The 26,207-nt window shown below is 47.9% G+C and overlaps 1 protein-coding gene and 1 long non-coding RNA gene across 3 annotated transcripts in view; one reads left to right on the forward strand and one right to left on the reverse strand.

Moving 5' to 3' along the window:
• LOC146074302 (WASH complex subunit 3-like) lies at positions 1-20,777 on the reverse strand. Of its 2 annotated transcripts, XM_083182242.1 has the most exons (8): positions 20,639-20,777; positions 10,341-10,494; positions 10,015-10,113; positions 8,245-8,310; positions 4,248-4,376; positions 1,282-1,407; positions 982-1,046; positions 1-224 (listed from the first exon to the last, which is right to left on the reverse strand). In XM_083182242.1, the coding sequence occupies exons 2-8, from the start codon at positions 10,389-10,391 to the stop codon at positions 146-148; spliced, it is 615 nt and encodes a 204-aa protein (XP_083038368.1). In that variant the 5' UTR covers positions 10,392-10,494; positions 20,639-20,777; the 3' UTR covers positions 1-145. The 2 variants fall into 2 exon arrangements, with proteins under 2 accessions (XP_083038368.1, XP_083038369.1); XM_083182243.1 differs by lacking the exon at positions 10,015-10,113.
• The window catches only part of LOC146074303 (uncharacterized), a 25,167-nt gene continuing 19,527 nt past the window's right edge, over positions 20,568-26,207 (forward strand). The window contains exon 1 of the long non-coding RNA XR_014473406.1: positions 20,568-20,830. This is a non-coding gene — a long non-coding RNA (uncharacterized LOC146074303). The remainder of the gene's footprint in view (positions 20,831-26,207) is intronic.

Here is a 26,207-nt window from a genome sequence, read left to right on the forward strand (position 1 = left end):
TAACAACCCTAACTTTTATTATATTATGTGGATTAATCCACTGATTATTGACAATTGTGAACAGTGCTACTGTACATAGAAAATAATCTTTAGAGTCCAATCGATGGCATCCAGCTGCAGAGAGCATTGGCAATTTCAGGCATCTTCAGTCACTGAAAGATGATTCGCTGTCAGAGCTGTCTTCTGCTGCGAGTTCCCCATCTGGGACTGGTGCGTTGGGTGTCCTGGGGAAAGTACCAATTCATAAGGCACACAGTGGGCTAAACACACCATAGTAAATACAGCTAGCAGCAAACAAAAGCTGATAATATTGTATCAGCCAATTATCATTTGGAAGTGCAGGAGAGATACTGTCTAAAGCAGGGATGGGGAGCCTTTGTCACTCCAGCTGTTGATGAACTACACATCCTAGCATGCCTTGCAACTGTCTTAGCATGGCTAAATAGAAAAACATGCAGCAGGTTCATGATTGTTGATGCTCAACAACAGCTGCTGGGCCAAAAGTTCCCCATCCCTAGTCTACAGTATTAGAATTTGAGCTCTGCTGAAGAAAAGCGCTATAAAAATAAAATACTATTATATTATATAACAGACTATGACCTGTCTGTTCTCTGTCACGTGCAGTGAGTGTGGTGGGTGTGTGCCAAAACAATGGCTCCAACTACAGTGACAGGACAGGACAGAAGGAGAGAGAGCAGTACAGGGGCACATTGTTGTGGTACCAAAACCGACCAAGCGGTGGATGCAGGAAAGCACTTACTGATTTGCCGCCCAGCTGTAATGTTAGCATCCACATCAAGTGGAGCACGCAGCCAGATGCCTATCTATCTGACGATACATCAGCAGTCAGCTGTGCTGCATCACCGATGTGATATGTCTGCGAGAGAGACGTTCACAGAAATGGCGTTTGCCTACACCCACAAGCGATATATCTGTCATTCGCACTAAACCTCTGGTACTGGAAGAGTCTATTGTACTTACTCTAAGAGATCAGGATTAAGGCCTTCTGCTATCATTTTATTTCTGATTGCCATCACAGGAACACCCTATAAAAATGAACAAAATAAGACTGATGAGTAATGCAATAGTCTGAGGAACGCTAAATAAATAGCTGAATAAATGATACATTTATAATTCCACAAATGCAGTTTTGGGCAATGTACATCACTATACGGATAGAAGAAACCAGTACCTACAGTCACTTCTATCATCAGCTCTACTACACAGCACATTCACATTAATGGCCTGGATAACAATAGTAAGAAGAGATTGGGATCTTACCACTTGGACCATCTTTAGATATCGGGCATATCTTGGATCTTTAGAGACAGTGGGGACGTTGTCTGCTTGTATTTCTTCCTTCTGTAATGTTGTGTGAATATCATTTATGGAATTTTGTTGTATGACCTGAAAAATACCAGCAATAGTTGTATTTCAGCAGAAGAGAAATGCCAGCGACCCTAGCTAGTTATGTATAATCTCCTACACAGAGAGGCGGAACTACCAGTGGTGCAGCAAATGCAGTGCACCAGATCCTCTGAGGACTAAGGGGCCAACTGCTGACTCTACCACCCTCTTCCTGTCACCAAGTTTTTCCTGACACACCCTGCATCCCCCTGCCTCTCCCTGTCACCCACTGCCATGTTGCTAATGTGAACTTGGGTTGGGGTGTTGGAAGGGGGCCCAAATTATATTTTAGAACCTGGGCTCACCTCCCACAAAATGCGCTTTGTAAATAGTTTGCTCACATACCACCAGCACTGTTATCACTATGAATAAACAACAACAATCACCTAAAAGAATATCTCCACCCCAAGTTAGACATGTAGTTGGTGGCATTGCATTTAAAAAAAATATTTTCTAGAAAACCCAAAAGGCTTAATTTTTCTTTATCAGAGAATGAAGCTGAAAGCCAGGGTTCTTTATGACTCCATAAGAGATGAAAGAAACACAATAAGCCACACCCCCATACCACCTTATTACCATTCAGAGAACTAGAACAAATGAACATCTCAACTCAGCGGAACAGTCATTTTATCCTGTAATATATATTTTCTATTCATAAACGACCCCCAGACAGTGCCAATTAAAGTCACAGGAAACTAGAATAGATCATCGTGTAACACTAGGAGTTTGAGTGCGCAGTGGAAAAATCTGGGCTAATGGTGTGTACTCACAGCAGATACTGCCGTGAGATGCGAGTCCCGATATGATCAGATCGCATCGGGAATCGCATCTCACCGCATGCTAGAGGGGCACCATTTACACTATATAGTGCAGATCTGCACTATATATAGTCTTGGCTGCCCTCTATCTGGCTGCCGATATGCGCTCACACGGGAGCGCATCGGGCTCGCAAGCCCTAAAAAAGCATGCAATATGGCTTCCGATGTTCCCTATATCAGGAACATCGGAAGCCAAATCTTAACATCTGTACACACTATAAGACACACAGATATCTAAAACCTTACCTACTGTAGCAAACAGAATGAAAACAAATATAAAAAAAAAAAAAAAAAAAAAATTTCAAACCAGACTCTCCTGTTCAAAAAGCAAACTGTCCAATGGCAATGCTAGACATGGAACACACCCAGTGACAGATTGCATTAACATAGCTAGAATATACCCAGGCACATAGCACTAGACAAACAACTGCATCTCAAAACACAAGAATACAGTATTTGTATATCACTTGTAGGGAATGGTTTGCATGCTATAGCAATTTAAGCTGTGTGACAGAACTAAAACCCGAGTACTCACATTTTTTTGGTTAACTATTCAGCCATCCATGACTGGTTTCTGACAGAATATGGCCCTCTCCCAGATCCTGGAGGCAGGGAAGGGAAGCTCCTCCGAGCTTGTCAGAACCCGGCAGCATGAATGATCTGTAAAGCTCAGAGGCATGCTTCCATCTGTGGAAACAAATGTCTTGTGGAACCACCTGCCCCATTAGCCCTGCTAGTCAGACACGGGGAGGACATGATGGGGAAGGGAGGTCCACAACAGCTGGAAAGCTACTGGGTGCCTATGTATGATGTAGCTTCCTTCCATTCAGATTATGCAGCAGAGATAGAGAGAGCAGGTCTGTGCTTAACAACTATGGAAGAGACGCTGTTCCTGTGGGATACGGTTACTAGGTCGGCCCTATGAAGTTTGATATACATTAGGTCGAGGTGGCTTAGGTCGACACCTGAAATAGGTCGACATGGTTAAGGATGACACAAGCATTAGTTCAACAATGGGGAGGTTGACATGAGTTTCTCACATTTATTTTAATGGGTAGCGTATTTCATGCCCTACCATCCACTACAGCGGTGGGAGAATATAATAGTGTTCCGAGGGCAGCGAGCCACGTGAGGGGACACGGTACACTTAGATGGTGTCCGTGTCGACTAGGTCAACATTCTAGACTAAAAACTGGAAAATCTCATGTTAACCTTTCCATTGTCGGCCTAATGCATGGGTCACATTCTTCTCCCAGAATGAGAGCATAATGCACTCCCTAGGAAGATCTCTGGTAAATAATGGTTTGCACGTATCTGCCAACAAATCCTTAACACCGCCTTCACCTTGCAAAATGCAGGGTCGCACCGGGACTTTGAAACATTTCAGTCCCGCTGCGACCCTGCATTTTGTGTTATTTGGATCGCTTCAGCGAAGCAGCAATATTTCCGGTTCGCTGATGTCATGCGGGGTGGAGCGGCAGGGGAGGAGGCAGCGCATAGAGCTAGCGTTGCTCCAAGCACTGCCTCCTCCATAGTGTGAATGGGAAACGGGTTGTTCGAATCGATTAACCTGTTTACACCGCAAAACAACACGGCAACAAACCGGTAAATACCCTTCTTTTTTACCGGTTCGTATTGCCGTGTTGCTACCAGTTTGCTGGACCAGGTAACCCCTTTCACATCGAACCAATTATCGGGTCAAACCCAATAAATTAGGTGCGATGTGAAAGGCATATAAGTTAGGAATAAATCCCGCATGGTTTTGGGTTTACATCGGGGGGGCATACAAATGCTTTTAAAGTAAAGGTTGGCTCAGCCCATCTCCAACCTCATACATTATATTTAGTTAATTACTTAAAAAATAAAAAAACACATCGGGGCATTCATAACATTGTGACACACACTCCATGCCGTGCACATTTCTCCCAGCATCAGGGAAAGTTCTACATGGATTTACCTTACTGTATTTCTGGCACAACAAAGATATACGGAACCAAACACAACCAATGACAATCAACTCACTTCTGATGGAGGAGACACCGCGATAGATTCTGTATCAGTCTGTGACTGCAAATTTCCATTGGGAATAGTGTTCTTTGACAGATGTTGTGTTTCAACTTTAACATCTTCTAAGCCAGGAATAGATGAAAGCTAAAAGAAAAAGAAAAAAAAGGGAGATGGCACATAAGTTTAGCGAAAAAAAAAACTTGAAGCTTTGTCATAAACAAAATGTAATTTAATAGTTTCCGACTTTACCTTTTAAGCTTCTTTGTGATTGTTTTGGTTAAGTAATTCCAACCCTTTTAAAAACATTATAGAGAACCGAAACAGATTCTTCAGGGACAATGCGATTATCGGTAATGTGCGATCATTCTCACAGCACACAGTCAGCATCGCTGACAGTAATAGTGCTCCCTTAAGGCCCCCATACATTACGGCCCCCAAACAAGTTGAACCTAATCATACTGACAGCTCCCCAGGGTGAGGGGGGGGATGGGGAGTCACACACGATTTGGCACTTGATGAGACAATATTTGCATGGAATAAATCGCATGCGATTTGTCACATGCAGTCCCCGGGGAGCTGCAGGCAGAGGGAGCTGTGAACTGAGCAGAGTGTGGCGGGGGGAGCCAGGCAGAGAGCCAGTAGCAGCACTGGGCGGCGAGGGGACCAGTTCCGAGTACTGTAGGGGAACCTGGGCAGCAGCGGGCACACCTAGAAAAAAACAACACATAGAAATGAATAGACAGCCAGTGACTGGCTGAGAGCTCTCTGACTGAGCCAATCACTTGGGGCCTTATTTTGGTTCATTCTTTCTGACAAAATCCTTCTTAGATGGGCAAAACCATGTGCACTGCAGGTGGGGCAGGTGTTACTTGTGCAGAGAGAATTAGATTTGGGTGGGGTTTTACTTCAAAGTGAGATCTATATTGCAGTGTAAAAATAAAGCAGTCAGTATTTTCCCTGCACAGAAACAAAATTACTCACCCAAATCTAATTCTCTCTGCACATGTTACATCTGCCCCCCCTGCAGTGCACATGGTTTTGTCCATCTAAGAAGGATTTTGTCAGAAAGAATGAACCAAAATAAGGCCCTTAGTGTCCATTCATTTCTATGTGGTTTTTTTCTATATGCGCCCATACAAACGAATAGGAAGTCATTGATTGGATGAGACCTATTTTTTTTTTTTTTTTTTTAAGTGCTCTGCTCGTGCTGCCCCGCTGCAGCATCTTCTCCTGCCTGGCACTTTGCCGCCCCCCCCCCCGCTGATGGCAGCGGCTTCCTCCACTGCCCAGCTCTTTGCACCACCCCCCTGCGCCCTCTGTCAGGCTATGGTAGCTCCCCCGCCAGCTGCAGTCCCCCGCACGGCTCCGGGCAGCAAATCTTATGTGCAGCCCGTCTGACCTCCCAACTCCGATGCGCACGGTACCACGCGTTGGGTCAGTGGGGATGTCTCCATATGGGATTTGGGACGATGTCATGGCCCGATTCATCTGAATCTGGAGAAATCGTGCCCAAATCGCATAGTGTATGGGGGCCTTTAAAGTGTGTGTTTAGCTACAAGAAGATCCAGCCCTTTCAGTGTCTGGCAGACTTCTACATCCTGTGCTGTTAGGACAGGACTGTTACCTACACCCAGCTCCTGCAACCCCTTACCTGTAAATTAGGGGAGGGGAACTGTCTGCGAAGGGGCCAGATGCAGGAGGTGATGGCAGGGAATTAAACTATTCTAACAGTGCCAGGGTGGTTATTGGGCAGAAATATCAAACTAAAATTAGGCACAGACATTATTATTACATTTTATTTATAAGGTGCCACCCAATAACGGTCACAGACTCCATATATTGCAACAATTGGAGTCTGTGATTGTTATGCATACTGAGTGCTGCTTGCAGGACATCTACATATTTGTGTATGTGCACCTGGGTACGTTGAACATTGCTGTAGTGAGTGCCGGACCCAAACCACACACACACACACACACCACATATTAGAACAGTACAGGGTACACAGAACAGTAACTTAAAAACTAAAACAGAGCACAGTTAACAATTAGCAGCACAATTCTTAGTACACAATACAGGCGACATGTAGGGAAGCAAAGGAGTTGTCTGCATGCTACCAGGGGCAGGTTGTTGTTGGTAGAGATGAATGAACACTAGTGGGAAGAGAAGCAAGCATTGATGGTAGTGGAGTAAGAGAGCTGTAATTGAAGCGCAAGAGAAGAAGAGGGCCCTGCTCCAAGGAGCTTACAGTCTAGAGGGAGTGGGAGACAGATATGCAACATGAGGTGCAGCCAAGGAGACCTGAAGGCAGTAGAATGGCAGGGATGGCCATGATATGAAGGTGGCGGGTAGGGAGAGTGGTTTTGGTGCTAGTTTATGCAGAAGGGTATGATTTTATGAACTGGTGGCCCATGCCAGTGAAGGGGGGAGCGATGGCAAAATTTAAGATACGTGCATGGCATTCAGTGACCAGGGTCATTGGCTCACGGGAGAGGGCAGCACGGAGTGGGTAGGGAAGTGAGGTTGGAGATGTAGGGTGCAGTGGAGGTGTATGTGAAGGGGAGGAGTTTGAAGAGTATTCTGTAGGGCACTGGTTTTCAAACTGTGGCTCCCGACCATCACAGCATGGGGTCACGACTCCATGTTGCTGACCATCAGATGAATGTGTCTGTGGAGGGGAGGGGGGAGGGGATAACTCATTAAGTAAACACCTTCTGCTTCCCTCTTCCATCCCCTCATTACCTACTGCCAAAATAAAGGTTACTTCACACATGTGGCGTCCATTCTGTGGTAACTTGCTGGGGTCCAGTAATAACTTTTATTGTCTGTATTCCTGAAGGTGCTTGGCAGAAGTGGAGTGGCGGTAGAGGAAGAGAAGTCTAGCTGCAGAGTGGAGGACAGACTAGAGGGAAGCAATCTGGTAGTGCGGGAGGCCAGGAAAGAGAATGTTGCTGTAATCGCGCAGTGAGTGAATAATAAGTTCAGTCTTATGCTGGCCACACATCAGACCAACTTTCTTCCAACCATCCAACTAGTTGGTTGGATGGAAGAAAAACCTGGTACTGGATAGGAGCAAATGTAATTTGTAATTAAGTCATTTTGTTTCCAAAATCTGAAAATAAATAACAACTGTCACTCAGACAATGTACTGTAGTTGGACCTATTTGATTTAAACAATTTCACTGAATGTTTTTGTCCATTCTCCTGAGTTTGTGAGCAAATTGCTTTTTGGCATTTGCCCCCATACGGTACCAGATTTTGAGTCCAACCAACCAACTAGTTGGATGGTTGGAGGAAAGTTGGTCTGATGTGTGGCCAACATAACTCTGGAGGAGAAAAGACCTGATGCAAGCAAGTTTGCATAGCTGGAACAGACAGGATTAAGCCAGGGGGCACATGAAAGCTGGGAATCGAGAATGACACTCAAGCAGCAGAGAAGGCGAAGATGATGGAAATATTGGGGGGAGTGAGACTCTGGATGGAGGAAAGATGAGGAGTTCAGTTTTGGTCGTGTTGAGCTTCAGAGAGCGCTTAGACAGGGGGAGATGGTAGAGAGGCAGCTGGATACCCAGAAAGGACAGAGGGGCAGAGAAAGCAAGAGTAGGTGGAGTACGGTAAACATAGATGAGAGGGAGGAAGGACAAATGAGACAGGATTACATGGGGGAATAAGTAGGCCTACAGAAATGACACATGGATAAGTACGGACACACACACACAAAAAAAGAGAGGAAGGGATATGGGGGAGGAGGGGAGAGAGATACAGATGGGGAGGAAGGCAGGGGACAACCTCCATCGCCAAACATGATAACTAGCAACCCTTGTTTGACAGGTAGACAACACTACAGTGCAAATATTCCCCTATAATGAATGAACATCTATGTTCTTGATAAAAAAAACATGAAAAATGCAATAAATTACTTCACTTTAGACAACATCGGTTTATGTATGTATTGAAAGTATTTTTAATTAATCACCAGCATTTAAAACAGATTTTTTTTTTTTTTACAAACCTTTGCATCTAAAATATTAAGCGTTGTTTCAATTTGTTGAACACGAAGTGACAGAGCTGATAGTTTCTAAAAAAAAAAAAAAAGAAAGAAAAAGAACAGGTGATGAAAGATTGCCTAATTCCAAATATAAAATCAATGAAATTGTTTTTTTGAAAGACTAAAAACAAAGGGGCAGATTTATTGAGCTTGGTTAAGTGATAATGTGGCTGGTACTTTATCACCGGCCAATCAGCTCTTAACTATGAAGTTACAGGCTTGGTTTGAAAAATGACAGGTAGGAGCTGATTGGCCAGTGATAAAGACCAGACACTATCACTTCACCGAGCTTAATAAATCTATCCCAAAGTGACAAGTGAGGAATAACATCTATTTTGCCAGTTGTAGGGTGGTATGCAATTAGTGATGTAAAATTATTGGGATCTGGATTTTTAGCACCATCCTAATGCCTAAAAAAAACACAATTACTGTAAACTTTGAACACCTGCTTGAGGCAGGTAAAACAAAATCCCTGATAATCTGTGGCACACTTTTTGGAGGCAATAGGAAACCCCCCTAATGCCCCGTAGTTAAGCGATGCACCAGCGATGTGTGCTGAGTGATCTGTCACGTCCAGTGATCTCAATTGAGAGAACGGATTCAGTACTGAATCCCGGCGGTCGGGATCCCGGCGTTCAGAATCCCGACAGCCGAAATGCCGACAAGGGGGGGGACGTGGATCGCCCCCCTTGCGGGCTCGCCACGCTCGGCACACTAATTTATTCTCCCTCCAGGGGTGTCGTGGACACCCACGGAGGGAGAATGTGTTGGGATTTCGGCGGTCGGGATTCCGAACGCCGGGATTTTAACTGCATCCCGAGAGAACACTGGTGAGCGATCCGTGCTTCATTTTAAGCAATCTAGACAGATCCCTTAGAAATGGGTCTGTTATCGCCCTATGTGTCCATGTGTATGACCCATTAGGACTTGCATTAATTTGAACAATGCAACTGCACTAATAATAGACAAGCAGAACAAAACATATCATAGATGAAGCTAAATACGTTGCTAGGTATTAGTAATAATGGTTAGAGGAATTACCATGTACCCTATGTTTCATACAGCACTACAGACGGGTTGGGATCATTTGGCCTATTGCATTATGGTAGAAAGTCATTAGGTCGAATCCATTAGGTCGACATGCCAAAAGGTCGACATGACTCTAGGTCGACATGGGAAAAGGTCGACATGATTCTAGGTCGAAAGGTCATTAGTTCGACAGGTCATTAGTTCGACATTGTCTATGTCGACATTCACAAGGTCGACATGGTGTTTTTCACAGTTTTTTTACCTGAATGTCAACACAGTCGACATGGACACAGTTTAAAGTGCACTGCATCCCCTCGCATCGCTCGCTGCGCTCGCTATGCGTCGGGCACGGTGCCTCGCTACGCTCGGCACACTATTTTATTCTCCCACCACGCCCTAGTGGATGGTAGGGCATGAAATACCGCCTGTCGGCACATGTTGGCTCAAAAAACAGTGAAAAACTCCATGTCGACCTTGTGAATGTCGACATAGACAATGTCGAACTAATGACCTTGTCGAACTAATGACCTGTCGAACTAATGACCTTTCGACCTAGAATCATGTCGACCTTTTCCCATGTCGACCTAGAGTCATGTCGACCTTTTAGCATGTCGACCTAATGGATTCGACCTAATGACTTTCTACCATAATGCAATAGGCCAAATGACCGCATCCCCTACAGACAGTACAGGGGATTTAACAAACCTCTTCACAAACTGTTGAGAAGCGATTAAGAAACTGGACCGTGTGCACCACAAACTGATTGAGGAATGCCACCGTTCTCTTCTGCTGGATGGCTGGGACCTGCACAGACACAAATACCACCGCTTTACAGATGTGTATGGTTATTGCTGCCATAATGTACTGTATATACTGTACATCGGGATCAGCAACATAAAGCTGCAAAATATATGGCATTCATTTAGCCTATCCGGAAGGCAGGGTGCTGATTTGGAGACAGTTGGTACACCACAGCTTTATCACAGTCACCACGTAATGCAGTTTCACTATTAAACATAAAATGTGCACACCTTAGTGAGGTCTATGCCGGATCCAACTATAGGCAGTCCATCCTCGTCCATCCTGCCAGGAGATGACCACACAAATGCCTCACTTCCTCCAGCTGTCAGGAGTCGCTCTTGTGACCAGTCTTAGCAGGTCACACAAATACAAAATAACGGTGACCTGTAAGGGTGAAATGGCATATGTATGAAGATTACTCAGGATGTGACCATTCAACCAAAATAAGATATTTATTTATGACTAAAACATAAGCCTTTAAAAATTCTCTTCTTAAAAAGGTTTTAAATGTTAAACAAGAAGAAAATCACTGATGTCTCTGCTGTGTTTTTGCACCAGAAGATGCAGTGGGACAGCAGATGTCATCAACTTATGAAGCAGCAAAAAGCCCGGCTAGCACTCTGCTTACCAGAAGGACTTACCAATGCATGGCACCATGTAGTAACGGTTATTCTCTATTGCTTAGTGACAGTGTTTCACCATGTAATACCCTGCAGCCGCATACCCACAGCCTGTCACAGTGGCAGCATCCCCAGGCCTGTCACAGTGGCAGCATCCCCAGGCCTGTCCCCACAGCCTGTCACAGTGGCAGCATCCCCAGGCCTGTCCCGACAGCCTGTCACAGTGGCAGCATCCCCAGGCCTGTCCCCACAGCCTGTCACAGTGGCAGCATCCCAGGCCTGTCCCCACAGCCTGTCACGGTGGCAGCATCCCCAGGCATGTCCCCACAGCCTGTCACGGTGGCAGCATCCCCAGGCCTGTCCCCACAGCATGTCACGGTGGCAGCATCCCCAGGCCTGTCAACCCCGGGGCCTGTCACACTGGCAGCAACCCCAGGCCTGTCCCCAAAGACTGTCACACTGGCAGCATCCCCAGGCCTGTCACACTGGCAGCATCCCCAGGCCTGTCCCCACAGCCTGTCACACTGGCAACATCCCCAGGCCTGTCCCCACGGCAGCATCCCCAGGCCTGTCCCCACAGCCTGTCACAATGGCAGCATCCCCAGGCCTGTCCCCACAGCCTGTCACACTGGCAGCATCCCCAGGCCTGACCTCACAGTCTGTCACACTGGCAACATCCCCAGGCCTGTCCCCACGGCAGCATCCCCAGGCCTGTCCCCACAGCCTGTCACAATGGCAGCATCCCCAGGCCTGACCTCACAGTCTGTCACACTGGCAGAACCCCCAAGCCTTCCCCACAGCCTGCCACAATCCACAAAGCTGACAGCAGGGTAGTGGCCGCCACTGCCACTCTCATTGAGGAAGGAGGAGACAGGGGGGGCAGATGTATGAAGCGTCGTTATGTGCTTTATGCACATAGCGCACGATAATTACCTGTGTTACCGCATCTTTCTAATGTATGAAGGCAGTGTTAACGTGCGAAGTGTCAGTGCGTTCCTCATAACGAATATCTGGGTAATGAGTGGGTTTTTTCCCCTTACCCGAATGTATGATCAGTTCCTGGGTGTTTTTCGCTCGTTATCTATTCCTGCTTTCTTCGCCTGCTCAGAGCTGCCGATAACTGAGTATTTTCTGCTCTGTTGTATTTTTTAATAAAGTTTTTTTTTTTTGTATCCTGAGAGGATTGGAGCCGCACTGCAGGCAGGCACGCCGGGGCTGGGGCGGCTGACAGGACCTGCGTCTGAGAGGAGAGGATCGGCGGCTGGTGACTGGTGAGCAGATTGGCGGCCACAAAAGGGGATTTGGTGAAAACCGGACCGCCGGACCGGACCAGCTGTGTCCGTCTCCCTGCTTTGCGCGCTCCCGTCTGTCCGGGGGGGAGTGATTACTGACACACTCCTTCCCCGTAGCTGCCGGACCGGACTGAGACGTACTCACGGCCCCGGAGCTTACTAGCGCTGTCTTCTGCTGCTCCCGCAGTGACGGCGAGTGCAGCCAGTGTCAAACTTACATGAAGCAGGGACTGGGGACATGAATTGCAGTTCATCTGTCATTCATTTGAGTAAAAGGAGCGAAGGAGGCGCTGTCCCCGGCCGCTCTGCATCCCTGCTGCTGCCACCTCTTTGCCTGTCAAGCTGTGTTTTACAGCTTGACAGGCAAAGAGGCGGCGGCAGCAGCAGCAGGGCACCAGGAGCACACACAGATTTAGGGGGGGGCACCCGGGCACTTCCCCCCCCCCCTGTCACTTCTACCTTTTTTTTTTTAACTGACGCGCGTAGGAGCTTCTAGGGCTCAGGCTGCCCCGTCGGCTGCACTGAGCCGCGCGCACACAGCGAGTGGTGCGATCCACTATTAAATTGTAGTTTTACCCACCCCCAGTGGCGTAACGACATTTTGGGCGCCCCCCCGCCGTTAAAGGGAGCCGTCAATGCCGCTGGGGGGACGGACGCTGCGGGGGACGGACGCTGCGGGGGACACAGAGGCGGCAATTACTTACAGCTGAGCCGGGCAGGGGGAGCCGGGAGCTCTCACAGTCATTACGGAAGGAAAAAAAAAAAAAGCCCATACAATGAATGGGCAGCCTGTGATTGGCTGAGCGCTCTCTCAGCCAGTCAGCAATTGGCTGAGAGAGCGCTCAGCAGCCAATCACAGGCTGCCCATTCATTGTATGGGCTTTTTTTTTCTTTTTCAGTACAGACAGCTCCCGGCTCAGCTGTAAGTAATTGCCGCAGCTGTGTCCCCCGCAGCGTCCGTCCCCCCAGCCGCCTCGCAGCGTCCCCCCCACCTGTACAGGTAAAGACTGGGGATGGTGCGGCGGGCGGCGGGGTGTAATGTAACTATAGCACTGCAGCCCCCGGCGCCCGCACATGCATAGCGCCCCCCCGTGGTCACGGGGGCTGCGGTGCTATAGTTACGCCCCTGCCCACCCCCCTGTGTTGCGCCCCACAGACTAGACTGGCAGGTGGAGATAGAGTAACCTCCCCGCCTTCTGACCCGGCTCTTGTAGTGTACGAGGTGCTGAGTGATGTCACTCCTGCACGCTCCCTGTGTTAGGGGGACAGGTGGATCTTTCTGCAGACACGCACCAGAGGAATGCTAAAAAGGAGGGACTGCTGACAGCTGCCTGTCCAAGAAAAGAGACAGCAGGTATTTAATCTGGCATTTGTCATGTATTTTTCCCCCCCTTCCTCTACCCGCCCATGTCCTCTAACCATGGCTTATGGCCACAGCCTGTCACCCCACACACATTGTCCCCACTCATCCTGTCACCCCAAACTCGCTATCCCCACCTTCCCACTCCCAGGCTGTCACCTCACACCCATAGTCCCTGTGCATCCTGTCACCCCACACTGGCCACACTCACCTTCCTGCTCACACCCTCACAGGCTGCCCCTCCCTCCCTATCACCGTGTGCCTCAATGGCTGCCCAGTTACAGCCTGCCCCCCTACCCATGACGGTGTCCCTCATAGCCTGCCCATCAAAGTGTGCCTCACAGCCCAACACACCCTCCACATCACTTCATGCCTCACAAACAAACTGCACCCCATCACATTGTGCCTCACAGCCTGAACCCTACACACATAAGTGCATGCCTCATCATAGTTCCTCAACTCCCAATCACTGTGTGCCTCAGTCTACCCTTAGCAGAGGGATGAGTGCATGACACACGGACAATATAAAAACTTCAAAACCAAATTTATAATTAAATCAAACTAAGTGGGGAAAATCAATTGTTCAAACAATATATTAAAATATAAAACTTTAAAGACAAATGTCATTTAACAACCATGTAACAAGACAAAGGAGCAAAGGCAAAAGAGAGGGGAGAGATAGAGAGATAAAAAGAGAGATAAAGAGAGATAAAGAGAGAGAGCTAAAGAGCAAAAGAGCGAGCGAGAGACAGAGCGAGAGAGAGAGCGCAACAGAGCGAGAGAGAGAGCGCAACAGAGCGAGAGAGAGAGCGCAACAGAGCGAGAGAGAGAGCGCAACAGAGCGAGAGAGAGAGCGCAACAGAGCGAGAGAGAGAGCGCAACAGAGCGAGAGAGAGAGCGCAACAGAGAGAGAGCACAACAGAGAGAGAGAGCGCAACAGAGAGAGCGCAACAGAGCGAGAGAGAGAGCAACAGATCGAGAGAGCGAGAGAGAGGTAAAGAGTGAAATAAGAAGGATAAAGGAGCAGATAAAAAGAGAGACCATTCTGGCTGCAGGGAAGGGCTAAAGTGGAGAGAGATGGATTAAAGGAACAGGGGGAAGATGGTATGAAGTGAGAGAGGGAGGCCAGAGTACACAGATCACAAACACACCACAATGGCGGGTCTCCACCCAGTGCAGCCATTCAGCTCCACTGCTGCCTTGCAGATGGATGCCGTACCAGCACTGGCTTCCGGACGGCAGAAGCTTCCATCACCTGCTCGGCCCCAAACAGTGCAGCGGCAGAACTCCTCCCCATGCTGCCCTCAGACAGCACTGGCTCCCAGGGGCTGATTGCGATTGAAAAGCAGCCCGGTAAAAGTATGAAAGCAGCCCTGACGGGGTGGAATCTTTTGAGGGCCTGTTTCTCACTTGAACACAATTTTGGCTGTCCTTGAATCTTTGCTGCAGTTGCGTCTGGACTTCTTTGTTCCTAGACACATCCCTCTATACCGCCACTACATTACTGATCCCAAAAAACCTGCCAGTATATTATAGTCCTATCTATACATGCTCCCACTTTACTGACCCCTCTATACCCTACGCTACATTACTGACCTCTCTATACCCAACACTACATTACTATCCCCATTATACCCTACACTATATTAATGACCCGTCTCGAAGTTGAACTGCTCTGTAAAACATCACTACTACCTCTGTGTACAGGATGTGGTCATGGTGCCAAAGCCGTAACGTCTACAGCCACCATTCCAGGTTAGGGTATGGCTATGGAAGGGGGTGAATTAAGTTCAGGCACTAGTAGGATTTAGAGTAAGGCTGTAGGTAATGGCGATTAAGGATAATGCGGCAGAGGAGGGGGGGGGGGGGGGGGAGGCAAGTTTAGGCAGTAGGGTGCAGGGATTAGGTTTAGACATTAGTATGGAGGGACATAGTCAGGCTAGAGGGGGGCGGTTAGGGTCTGGCTTTTTGGGGGGAGGAGGCATAGGCTGCTGTAAGGGATGGTTAGGGCTGGTGGGTAGGTAGGGTGGGTTAGGACATATACAGAGCCCCTGTAAAGATTATCTGCATAGAAATGCTGGGGTCAGTCTTTGGACTGCAGCATCCCCACCACTGGAATATTTTATGTATCCCCTGTGCACTACATAAATACACTATTTTACAAGGTAAAGTACAGACAAAATGGGAAAACCCCCATCCTCAACTGAAAACTCAGACAAATGTATTATACTCATACTATCGACAACCTTTTACCAGCCTGACAGATCCTACACATGCACACACACTCCATAGTACATGGATTACCATGGGGACTGTATGTATTTACCATGGGGACATGTGTCTGTATAATTTTTTGCAGGCGCAGGCCAGTATGTATAGGTTATCACTGTCACTTTCCACCAACGTTTATTAGAATATGCGGTATCATATACATTGCTGTTGCAGGCTATCAATGTATATGTGATCGCTACCACTGCCCACCAATATTTATATTTCCACTGCCCATCCAATATTTATATGCCCACTGCCACCAATTATTATATTTTTATATGACCACTGCAACCAATGAAAATTTAATTAAATGATCACTGCCCACCAATGTATTTATTTAAATGGCAAATATATATATGTGTATGTATTGCGTGTGCAGGCCAGCAATGTATACATTAATGCTGTGTACACACGGGGGAGATATATTGCTAGCAATATATTGCTGAGTAATATATTGCTCAGTGTACTTGCAATATATCTCCGCAATATATTTCTCAGCAATATATTGCTCAGTTTCCAGTTTTTCAGAGGGACCTGCAATTTTCCCTGAAAATTGCTAGCAATTTTGACTAGATTTTTTTTTACCCTCTATTTAAAATCATTTATGAGTGACTTGGGTTGTGGGAAGTCCTTCTGGAAGGGAATAAAAGTGTATATGGTGTATATACAGATGTAGCAGGGGTCATCTTTGTAGGGGCAGGATAATCTAGCGGCAGCAGCCGCTAGTGCCCCGCTCCTGCCAGGGGTGTGGGGGGCACAAGACGGCCGTGCGGCCCCTGCCACCCCGACACCAATGCCCCCTTCATTTATATTGAGCCCACATACTATTGGTGTGGGGCAGCATGGTAATGATCATGCCGCCCACCGATGGTGCAAATCACCATCGATGGGCAGCATGAACATAATCATGCTGCCCGACGCCAATGCCCCCTTCATTTTTTCAATGCCACATACTATTGGTGTGGGGCAGCATGGTAATGCTCATGCCGCCCACCGATGGTGCAAATCACCATCGATGGGCAGCATGAACATAATCATGCTGCCCGACGCCAATGCCCCCTTCATTTTTTCAATGCCACATACTATTGGTGTGGGGCAGCATGGTAATGCTCATGCCGCCCACCGATGGTGCAAATCACCATCGATGGGCAGCATGAACATAATCATGCTGCCCGACGCCAATGCCCCCTTCATTTTTTCAAAGCCACATACTATTGGTGTGGGGCAGCATGGTAATGCTCATGCCGCCCACCGATGGTGCAAATCACCATCGATGGGCAGCATGAACATAATCATGCTGCCCGACGCCAATGCCCCCTTCATTTTTTCAAAGCCACATACTATTGGTGTGGGGCAGCATGGTAATGCTCATGCCGCCCACCGATGGTGCAAATCACCATCGATGGGCAGCATGAACATAATCATGCTGCCCGACGCCAATGCCCCCTTCATTTTTTCAATGCCACATACTATTGGTGTGGGGCAGCATGGTAATGCTCATGCCGCCCACCGATGGTGCAAATCACCATCGATGGGCAGCATGAACATAATCATGCTGCCCGACGCCAATGCCCCCTTCATTTTTTCAATGCCACATACTATTGGTGTGGGGCAGCATGGTAATGCTCATGCCGCCCACCGATGGTGCAAATCACCATCGATGGGCAGCATGAACATAATCATGCTGCCCGACGCCAATGCCCCCTTCATTTTTTCAATGCCACATACTATTGGTGTGGGGCAGCATGGTAATGCTCATGCCGCCCACCGATGGTGCAAATCACCATCGATGGGCAGCATGAACATAATCATGCTGCCCGACGCCAATGCCCCCTTCATTTTTTCAATGCCACATACTATTGGTGTGGGGCAGCATGGTAATGCTCATGCCGCCCACCGATGGTGCAAATCACCATCGATGGGCAGCATGAACATAATCATGCTGCCCGACGCCAATGCCCCCTTCATTTTTTCAAAGCCACATACTATTGGTGTGGGGCAGCATGGTAATGCTCATGCCGCCCACCGATGGTGCAAATCACCATCGATGGGCAGCATGAACATAATCATGCTGCCCGACGCCAATGCCCCCTTCATTTTTTCAATGCCACATACTATTGGTGTGGGGCAGCATGGTAATGCTCATGCCGCCCACCGATGGTGCAAATCACCATCGATGGGCAGCATGAACATAATCATGCTGCCCGACGCCAATGCCCCCTTCATTTTTTCAATGCCACATACTATTGGTGTGGGGCAGCATGGTAATGCTCATGCCGCCCACCGATGGTGCAAATCACCATCGATGGGCAGCATGAACATAATCATGCTGCCCGACGCCAATGCCCCCTTCATTTTTTCAATGCCACATACTATTGGTGTGGGGCAGCATGGTAATGCTCATGCCGCCCACCGATGGTGCAAATCACCATCGATGGGCAGCATGAACATAATCATGCTGCCCGACGCCAATGCCCCCTTCATTTTTTCAATGCCACATACTATTGGTGTGGGGCAGCATGGTAATGCTCATGCCGCCCACCGATGGTGCAAATCACCATCGATGGGCAGCATGAACATAATCATGCTGCCCGACGCCAATGCCCCCTTCATTTTTTCAATGCCACATACTATTGGTGTGGGGCAGCATGGTAATGCTCATGCCGCCCACCGATGGTGCAAATCACCATCGATGGGCAGCATGAACATAATCATGCTGCCCGACGCCAATGCCCCCTTCATTTTTTCAAAGCCACATACTATTGGTGTGGGGCAGCATGGTAATGCTCATGCCGCCCACCGATGGTGCAAATCACCATCGATGGGCAGCATGAACATAATCATGCTGCCCGACGCCAATGCCCCCTTCATTTTTTCAAAGCCACATACTATTGGTGTGGGGCAGCATGGTAATGCTCATGCCGCCCACCGATGGTGCAAATCACCATCGATGGGCAGCATGAACATAATCATGCTGCCCGACGCCAATGCCCCCTTCATTTTTTCAATGCCACATACTATTGGTGTGGGGCAGCATGGTAATGCTCATGCCGCCCACCGATGGTGCAAATCACCATCGATGGGCAGCATGAACATAATCATGCTGCCCGACGCCAATGCCCCCTTCATTTTTTCAAAGCCACATACTATTGGTGTGGGGCAGCATGGTAATGCTCATGCCGCCCACCGATGGTGCAAATCACCATCGATGGGCAGCATGAACATAATCATGCTGCCCGACGCCAATGCCCCCTTCATTTTTTCAATGCCACATACTATTGGTGTGGGGCAGCATGGTAATGCTCATGCCGCCCACCGATGGTGCAAATCACCATCGATGGGCAGCATGAACATAATCATGCTGCCCGACGCCAATGCCCCCTTCATTTTTTCAATGCCACATACTATTGGTGTGGGGCAGCATGGTAATGCTCATGCCGCCCACCGATGGTGCAAATCACCATCGATGGGCAGCATGAACATAATCATGCTGCCCGACGCCAATGCCCCCTTCATTTTTTCAATGCCACATACTATTGGTGTGGGGCAGCATGGTAATGCTCATGCCGCCCACCGATGGTGCAAATCACCATCGATGGGCAGCATGAACATAATCATGCTGCCCGACGCCAATGCCCCCTTCATTTTTTCAAAGCCACATACTATTGGTGTGGGGCAGCATGGTAATGCTCATGCCGCCCACCGATGGTGCAAATCACCATCGATGGGCAGCATGAACATAATCATGCTGCCCGACGCCAATGCCCCCTTCATTTTTTCAAAGCCACATACTATTGGTGTGGGGCAGCATGGTAATGCTCATGCCGCCCACCGATGGTGCAAATCACCATCGATGGGCAGCATGAACATAATCATGCTGCCCGACGCCAATGCCCCCTTCATTTTTTCAATGCCACATACTATTGGTGTGGGGCAGCATGGTAATGCTCATGCTGCCCACCAATGGTGCAAATCACCATCGATGGGCAGCATGAACATAATCATGCTGCCCAACACCAATGCCCTCTACAACAGCCTATGCACTTACTGGATAGTGCGGCTGTACAGGACTAGCGTGCTGATGGGGGAGATGCTGCTGTGAGCGCGGGCAGAGAAACGGCGGTACTGTTGAAGCAGGAGATGGCTCCGTGACACGGCGGGTGGGCGGTGACACAGCAGGCGCTGGACTAGTATGTGTCGCTTGTCGCTGGTGCACAGTGCTTTGTGCACCGGCAACCAGCAATTTTGGGGGAGAATCAGAGGAGCAAGCTCCTGCGACCAGCGACCATGAAGGGCTGGCCGCGGGAGCGCGCTCCCAGCCATTTATCTCTGGCTGCACATGAAATAACTGGCAATATGGTCACTGAGCGACCATTTTGCCAGCGATTTCGTGACTAATTGCAGCAGTGTGTACGCACCTTAACACTGACACTGTCCACCAACGTTGATTAAAATTGGTGGTAATGTATACATTGCTGGCCTATGCCAGCAATGTATAAATACAGTGGACATATACATATATATACATTGGTGGGCTGTGGGCTTATACATAAATAAAAATTGGTCCCAGTGGGCATCAGCATATAAACAAACATTGGTGGCAGTGGGCATTGGCATATAAATAAACTAAAATTGGTGGCAGTGGGGATTGGCATATAAATAAACAAACATTGGTGGCAGTGGGCATTGGCATATAAATAAACATTGGTGGCAGTGTAGTCACTTTTGTGCTGCTGGCGTGGGGACAGTTGGACGTGCAGGCACTTGATTCTCCCCCCCTCCTCCCTGCTCTGTGCACTGCAGAGAAAAGACGAGCAGGGGGGGAGGGAGCAGGGAAAGGTCAGCAGCCAGACTCTGCTGCTGCACAACGGAACGGAGCAGGGAGAGGAGAAAAGTTAACCCCTCAATTAGACAGCGGCTCCCTTCTCCCTGCAGTGGATAGGCCGGTCACCAACAAGTTACTGTTGCTGCATTAAAATACTTACTTTGCTTGCCCAGCTACACGGCTCTGTTTACCTCAGAGACTACACAGGACACCGGAGGATGAAGGAGCGCAGCACAGCCAATCATAACCGCAGAACAGAACACATGACACAAACCATGAGGCATCATGGGATTTTCACATTGCGCATGTGCAGTAGATACAAGCCAGACGAAAAATCACCCGGATAGCGAAGGTCAGGCATCGCAACTGACATAAAATAACGCATCCATATATCGCAAAATCATAAGATGATACATTTGCCTATAACTGGAGTCCACTTCTCTGCGAAAACGTAGAGAAGTGAAACTCGATATTTAACATGCGAAATTTACATGTTGATACATCTGCCCCACTGTGTTTCTTAACGTTGTTTTTAACTTTTTGTACTTCAGGTTGCAGACTGAAGAAAAAGTGACCTGCATTTTTTGAATAATTATTCTATCACTTTGGGTGTTTTTCTGTTCACAATATGGTTTTTGATTTGTATGGATGTACTGGTGCCCACGATGCTGTAACTGAATGTTTTCCATTGGCTGCTCTGGTATTAGCTACTATCTATCCTGGTGAGTGAGAGCCACTTGGTGTGATATAAGCGTACCGGTCCAGCTTCTGTGAAGTAACCATCCAGTTAATATCTGTGGGTGTATGATATATATGTTTTGTTTCTCTCAGTTCGTTTTATTGATTAATAAATGTACAGCAAAGAACCATTCTCTATTCATGTATTTATGTGATATAAAACATGTTAAAATATGTTTGATTTTGATGAATTACTATATGAATGTATTTATTACACAGGCGCATCACTGTGTTTTGAGCATAGGCTGTGAGTTCGATGACAGGGGCTTGACTAAGCAGGTGTGAGCTGCTGAGGTCTGTCTGGCTGCAGAGAACTGACAGCCGATTGCTCACACAGGATATTTCATTGTGTGCGGCAATCGGCTGAGCAGCGTCCTGTTGCTATGGCAGCGCGGGTGGGAGCCGCGCTGTCAGTGTCAGGCCGGGACGCTTGTCGGGTTACTATGGTGATGACGCAGCGGGTGTGAGCTGTATGCGTCATCGGCCGGTGCCTGACGGAGCGCAGCTGTGCTGATTTCCACGTGAATGTAACTGATTTGGCGCCTGTTTGAAACATTTAAAAGGTAAAGACATGTGTGATACTGTGTCATCTTGCTGCTTGTAAGCTATTCTGTTTGCCTCTTGAGAAAGGGGCTGATGCCCCGAAACGAGCCGTTGAGGCTCTAATAAAGAATTGTCCATTTGCTGCAGTGACGTGTCGTTTCAACTTTTCTTGGAGGAGGAGAAACCCTGCTGTGTATGTATCCTGGCAAAGGCACGCAGCCACATTTAAAGAACTTAAGGAGAGTGCTGGTCCGTTTACCCGCTTATATATATATATATATATATATATATATATATATATATATATATATATATGTGTCCAAGTTGTTCAAGCAGCACTCTCGAAATTCATCATCCAACTCGCTGGGGTGCAGAGGAAAGCTCAGGCTACACAAAGGTCCTCCAATATGTGCCAAATATATCCAACAGAATGTCTTTGCAAAACAGAGCACACTCACCAGACTTCTTCCTCAGTTAAAAAGCAATATTTTAATTAATCCATTTAAAATGCAGGCATGGTCGACGTTTCGGGTCCACAACTGACCCTTTGTCAAGACAGCTGTACTGTGTCAACTCCAGCGAGGCAGCTGCCTCGCTGGAGTTGACACAGTAAAACTGCCTAGCTGGAGTTGACACAGTAAAACTGCCTAGCTGGAGTTGACACAGCTGGAGTTGACACAGTAAAGCTGTCTTGACAAAGGGTCAGTTGTGGACCCGAAACGTCGACCATGCCTGCATTTTAAATGGATTAATTAAAGAATTGCTTTTTAACTAAGGAAGAAGTCTGGTGAGTGTGCTCTGTTTTGCAAAGACATTCTGTTGGATATATATATATATCAAGGAAAACAAAATACCCAGCGCAAGAAAGTCCTTGTGTATTTATAGTCCACAAAGTCTATAATGTGTGCAGTCACTTTTTAGGGATAGTACCAAAATCCCAGCGAAGATACTTGTAAAAAAGATAAAAAGAGAAACGCACTCAATGAGCGAAATGTATAACAAATGTTTACTATTCTCAATAAGCTCACATACATTGGAAAAAGATATAAGCTTGCCAGCCACGTGTACAACAGGATCCTAGCATGCACTTCTCACAGATGTATAACGATAACCCCGGATCAGCTGCACGATGCCGGTCAGAAAACCAAACGCCGGAGCCACACAGGAAAGTCGTACAGAGTGCCCACTGGATCGCCGGTGGAAGGAGGACGTCACCACGTCAGACCATCAACAAGCCACGCCCAACGCGTTTCGTCCCTGGAACGGACTTCGTCAGGGGGTGTGGTTACCTCAGGTAAGTATCGGGTTTAAATACCCTTCATTTCTTTATGGGTTTCATCATTTTCAACAAATTGGTAAATATCTAACGAGGCCTGTAAGCCAACACAAGCACATCAATTGCAACAATTACAACAATTAGTATATATTTATGTATGTCTTTTTTATACAGATTTTTTTAACATTTAGTTAATAGCTTTTTAAATAAATTGACTTTTTATGAGAGTAAAGTAAATTCATTTATAAACGTATGTTTGTATTGTTAGGACATTAGCCTGCGAAATGGTTTTTATATAATTGTTGTAATTGTTGCAATTGATGTGATTGTATTGGCTTGCCGGCCTCGTTAGATAATTACCAATTTGTTGTAAAATTATGACACCTGTAAAGAAATGAAGGGTATTTAAACCCGATACTTACCTGAGGTAACAACACCCCCTGGCGAAGTCCGTTCCAGTGATGAAACGCGTTGGGCGTGGCTTGTTGATGGTCTGATGTGGCGATCCAGCGGGCACTCTGTACGACTTTCCTGTGTGGTTCCGGCGTTTGGTTTTCTGACCGGCACCGTGCAGCTGATCCGGGGTTATCGTTACACATCTGTGGGAAGTGCATGCTAGGATCCTTTTGTACACGTGGCTGGCAAGCTTATATATTTTTCCAATGTATGTGAGCTTATTGAGAATAGTAAACATTTGTTATACATTTTGGGTCGGACTGGCCATCTGGCACTTCTGGCAAATGTGGGCCAATTTTCTGCATCGTACTGGGTGGCCGTGTCATTAGCATAATGATTTCATGACACGACCACTGCACATCTTGTCCACCGGACCGCCCCGCTCCAGTCTGAGCAGCGTGTGTGAGCCGCACCGTCACTTACGCTGCCCCCGGAAATTGCTGCTCCATTGTTCCCCACCTGAGTACAGCACAGATATATCTTCCTGCTATGTGCTGTGCTCGTTACCAGAGTACAGACGTCCCCCTTAAAGTCTTCCTGTCTACACCCCCATCTGACCGCCCCAGTCCCTGCGCACCGAAACATTTGATGTACTTTGTCCATGGCCTGATCAGAGCCTAGAGCTGTGGTGGAACACACAAAACTGCAGAACTCACTGGCAGTGTTGCCGCTCTCTGCAGATTCGCATCCTCCTGGCTCCCGGCACCAGCTCGGGCCACGGCGTTGTTGTTAAGGTGAGGACTGCTGGGGGGGGGGGGGGGAGGTCAGAACACCCTTCACTGCTGTCCCTTCTCCCAGCGTGTGATACATGGATGTGATCTGGGGTGGGGGGGGGGGGAATAGAAAAAAGATCTCCATTCATACACTTCTCTCTCATTCAGTGCCTACACTCTCTCTCTCCTCAACCCCCCCTCTCTCTGCTCGACCCTCCTCCTCTCTCTCTCTGAATGACCTCCCTCCTCTCTCTCTCTGTTCGACCCCCCCTCCCTCTCACACGTGTTTCTCTCTCTGCTTGACTCCTCTCTCTCTTTCTGATTGTGCCTGGCCCCCCTCTTTTTACACCCCTCTCTGCCTGCCCTGCCCCCTCTCTCTTGTCCCTCTCTCTCTGTGCCTGACACCCCCCCCCCCCCATCTTTGTTTATGGACACAAGTTTTTAATTCCCATATCAGATATAAGGATTCAGGCTGTTGAGATATTTTTAACCATCTAGCTATTTACTGTCATTTATTTAGTTTAATTATATTCCAATTTCTCTTCACTCATCCCGGTGATACAGCTCAACATTGGGATGTAGGAGGGTCCGAAAGAGTCAGGCACCTATGCTAAAGACTTGAGAGGCAGGCTCCTCCCTCCTGCATCCCGGATATCTTCAGTTTGGTTTTAGGTGCCCACCGAAGTGGGTGCTATGCTGAAGGAGCCACAAAGAGAGCTAGCTAGGGTGTTTGTTTTTTTTATTAATTTTACACTTTAGTTAGGCAGACCCAGTGTGAGGATTCTTTAAGAATCCTCTTACTGACAGTGCAGCAGGGGCTGACAGAAGTGCGTCTTGTCAGCTCCCTGTGCACTGAGAGACGCTGTCTGGTCTCTCAGTGCAGCACTTCTACCTCTGATCTAAGGGGGGTTTTCCTGGGCCCTGGGGGACCCCAGAGCCGGCTCCCTGCATAGTGGGGGATCTTGAGCAACGGACAAACACGCGATGGCGCCCCCCATTTTGGAAAGGGCTTCCTGGCTGAACTCCGAGGTCGCAGCCAGGTACAGGAGCTCATCTATTGGGCACATCCATGTGATTCCTTATATAGGGGAGTCACAGGATTAGAGGAATCCTCAGTGGGAGCGGCTTGCAGGGGGAGTTTAGGCGCCAATACCTGGTTCTCACCGCTGCAGCAGAGACTTAGTCTATTCCCTCACTCTGCTGTTTGGCGCCTTTCTATCTACACTGCGTGGAGCTGAGAGGAGAGATTTCTCATTGCTGGCAGAGTGTCTGGATTCCTGGAGGTGACGCTATCCCCAGGACCACGGAGGGTCCTGCAGCAGACAGCTAAGTACACTGCATATATTGGCTTGGTACTGACGCCTGACTTATTTGCACTGTGTGTTTTAACATGACTGACAGTGGTGCTGCTGCTTTTGGGGAGGGAGTGTCTACTAGGACGCAGAACTGCAAGTTTTGCGGTCTAAATTTAACCCCTGAACAGATGGACCAGGGGGATATTTGCCCTATATGTGAGGCTGCGCCTAGTGGTACACAAGCCCAGAGGGCTGAGCAGCCGGAGACAGCGTGGGCTGTGTCTTTGGGAAAATCTGTGTCAGCCCTGTTACAGCTTTTGAACAGGCAGAGGGATGATTTGGTTAAGTCTCCAAGACCATTGACATCCTCTCAGTATTCAGGGGGTTCCATTCCTCCATCTCAGGGGGACCCTGCTTTTCTTCAGATAATGCAGGAGACAGCTTTTGGGGGTACAAAAATTAAATAGCACCCTTAGACTAGTTTCACACACTCCGGTTTTGACCGGACGGCAAAAAGCCGGACATGCTTTTTGCCTGACAGTTGTCTCTTTCACATGCACCGGCTCCGTGAGCCAGTGCTGTGTAAATTTGAGGGTAGAAACTGAAGTGACGTCAGTTTGGCTGGTTTCACACACTCCGGTTTTGTCCGGAAGGCAAAAAGCCGGACACATTTTGTCCGGCTTTTTGCCTGACAGTTGTCTCTTTCAC

The sequence above is a fragment of the Crinia signifera genome, chromosome 4 (genome assembly GCF_055691185.1).
Source record: "Crinia signifera chromosome 4, ASM5569118v1, whole genome shotgun sequence".
In the NCBI taxonomy this organism is placed as follows: Eukaryota; Metazoa; Chordata; class Amphibia; order Anura; family Myobatrachidae; genus Crinia; species Crinia signifera.

Excerpts from the sequence above, each read along its gene's own strand:
- LOC146074302 (XM_083182242.1), bottom strand. The coding sequence starts at position 10,391 with ATGGACGAGGATGGACTGCCTATAGTTGGATCCGGCATAGACCTCACT. Across the intron at positions 8,311-10,014 it reads TCTCAACAGTTTGTGAAGAG|AAACTATCAGCTCTGTCACT; the intron begins GTTTGTTAAATC and ends TTTTTTTTTTAG. Across the intron at positions 4,377-8,244 it reads TTAATATTTTAGATGCAAAG|CTTTCATCTATTCCTGGCTT; the intron begins GTTTGTAAAAAA and ends TTTTTCTTTTAG.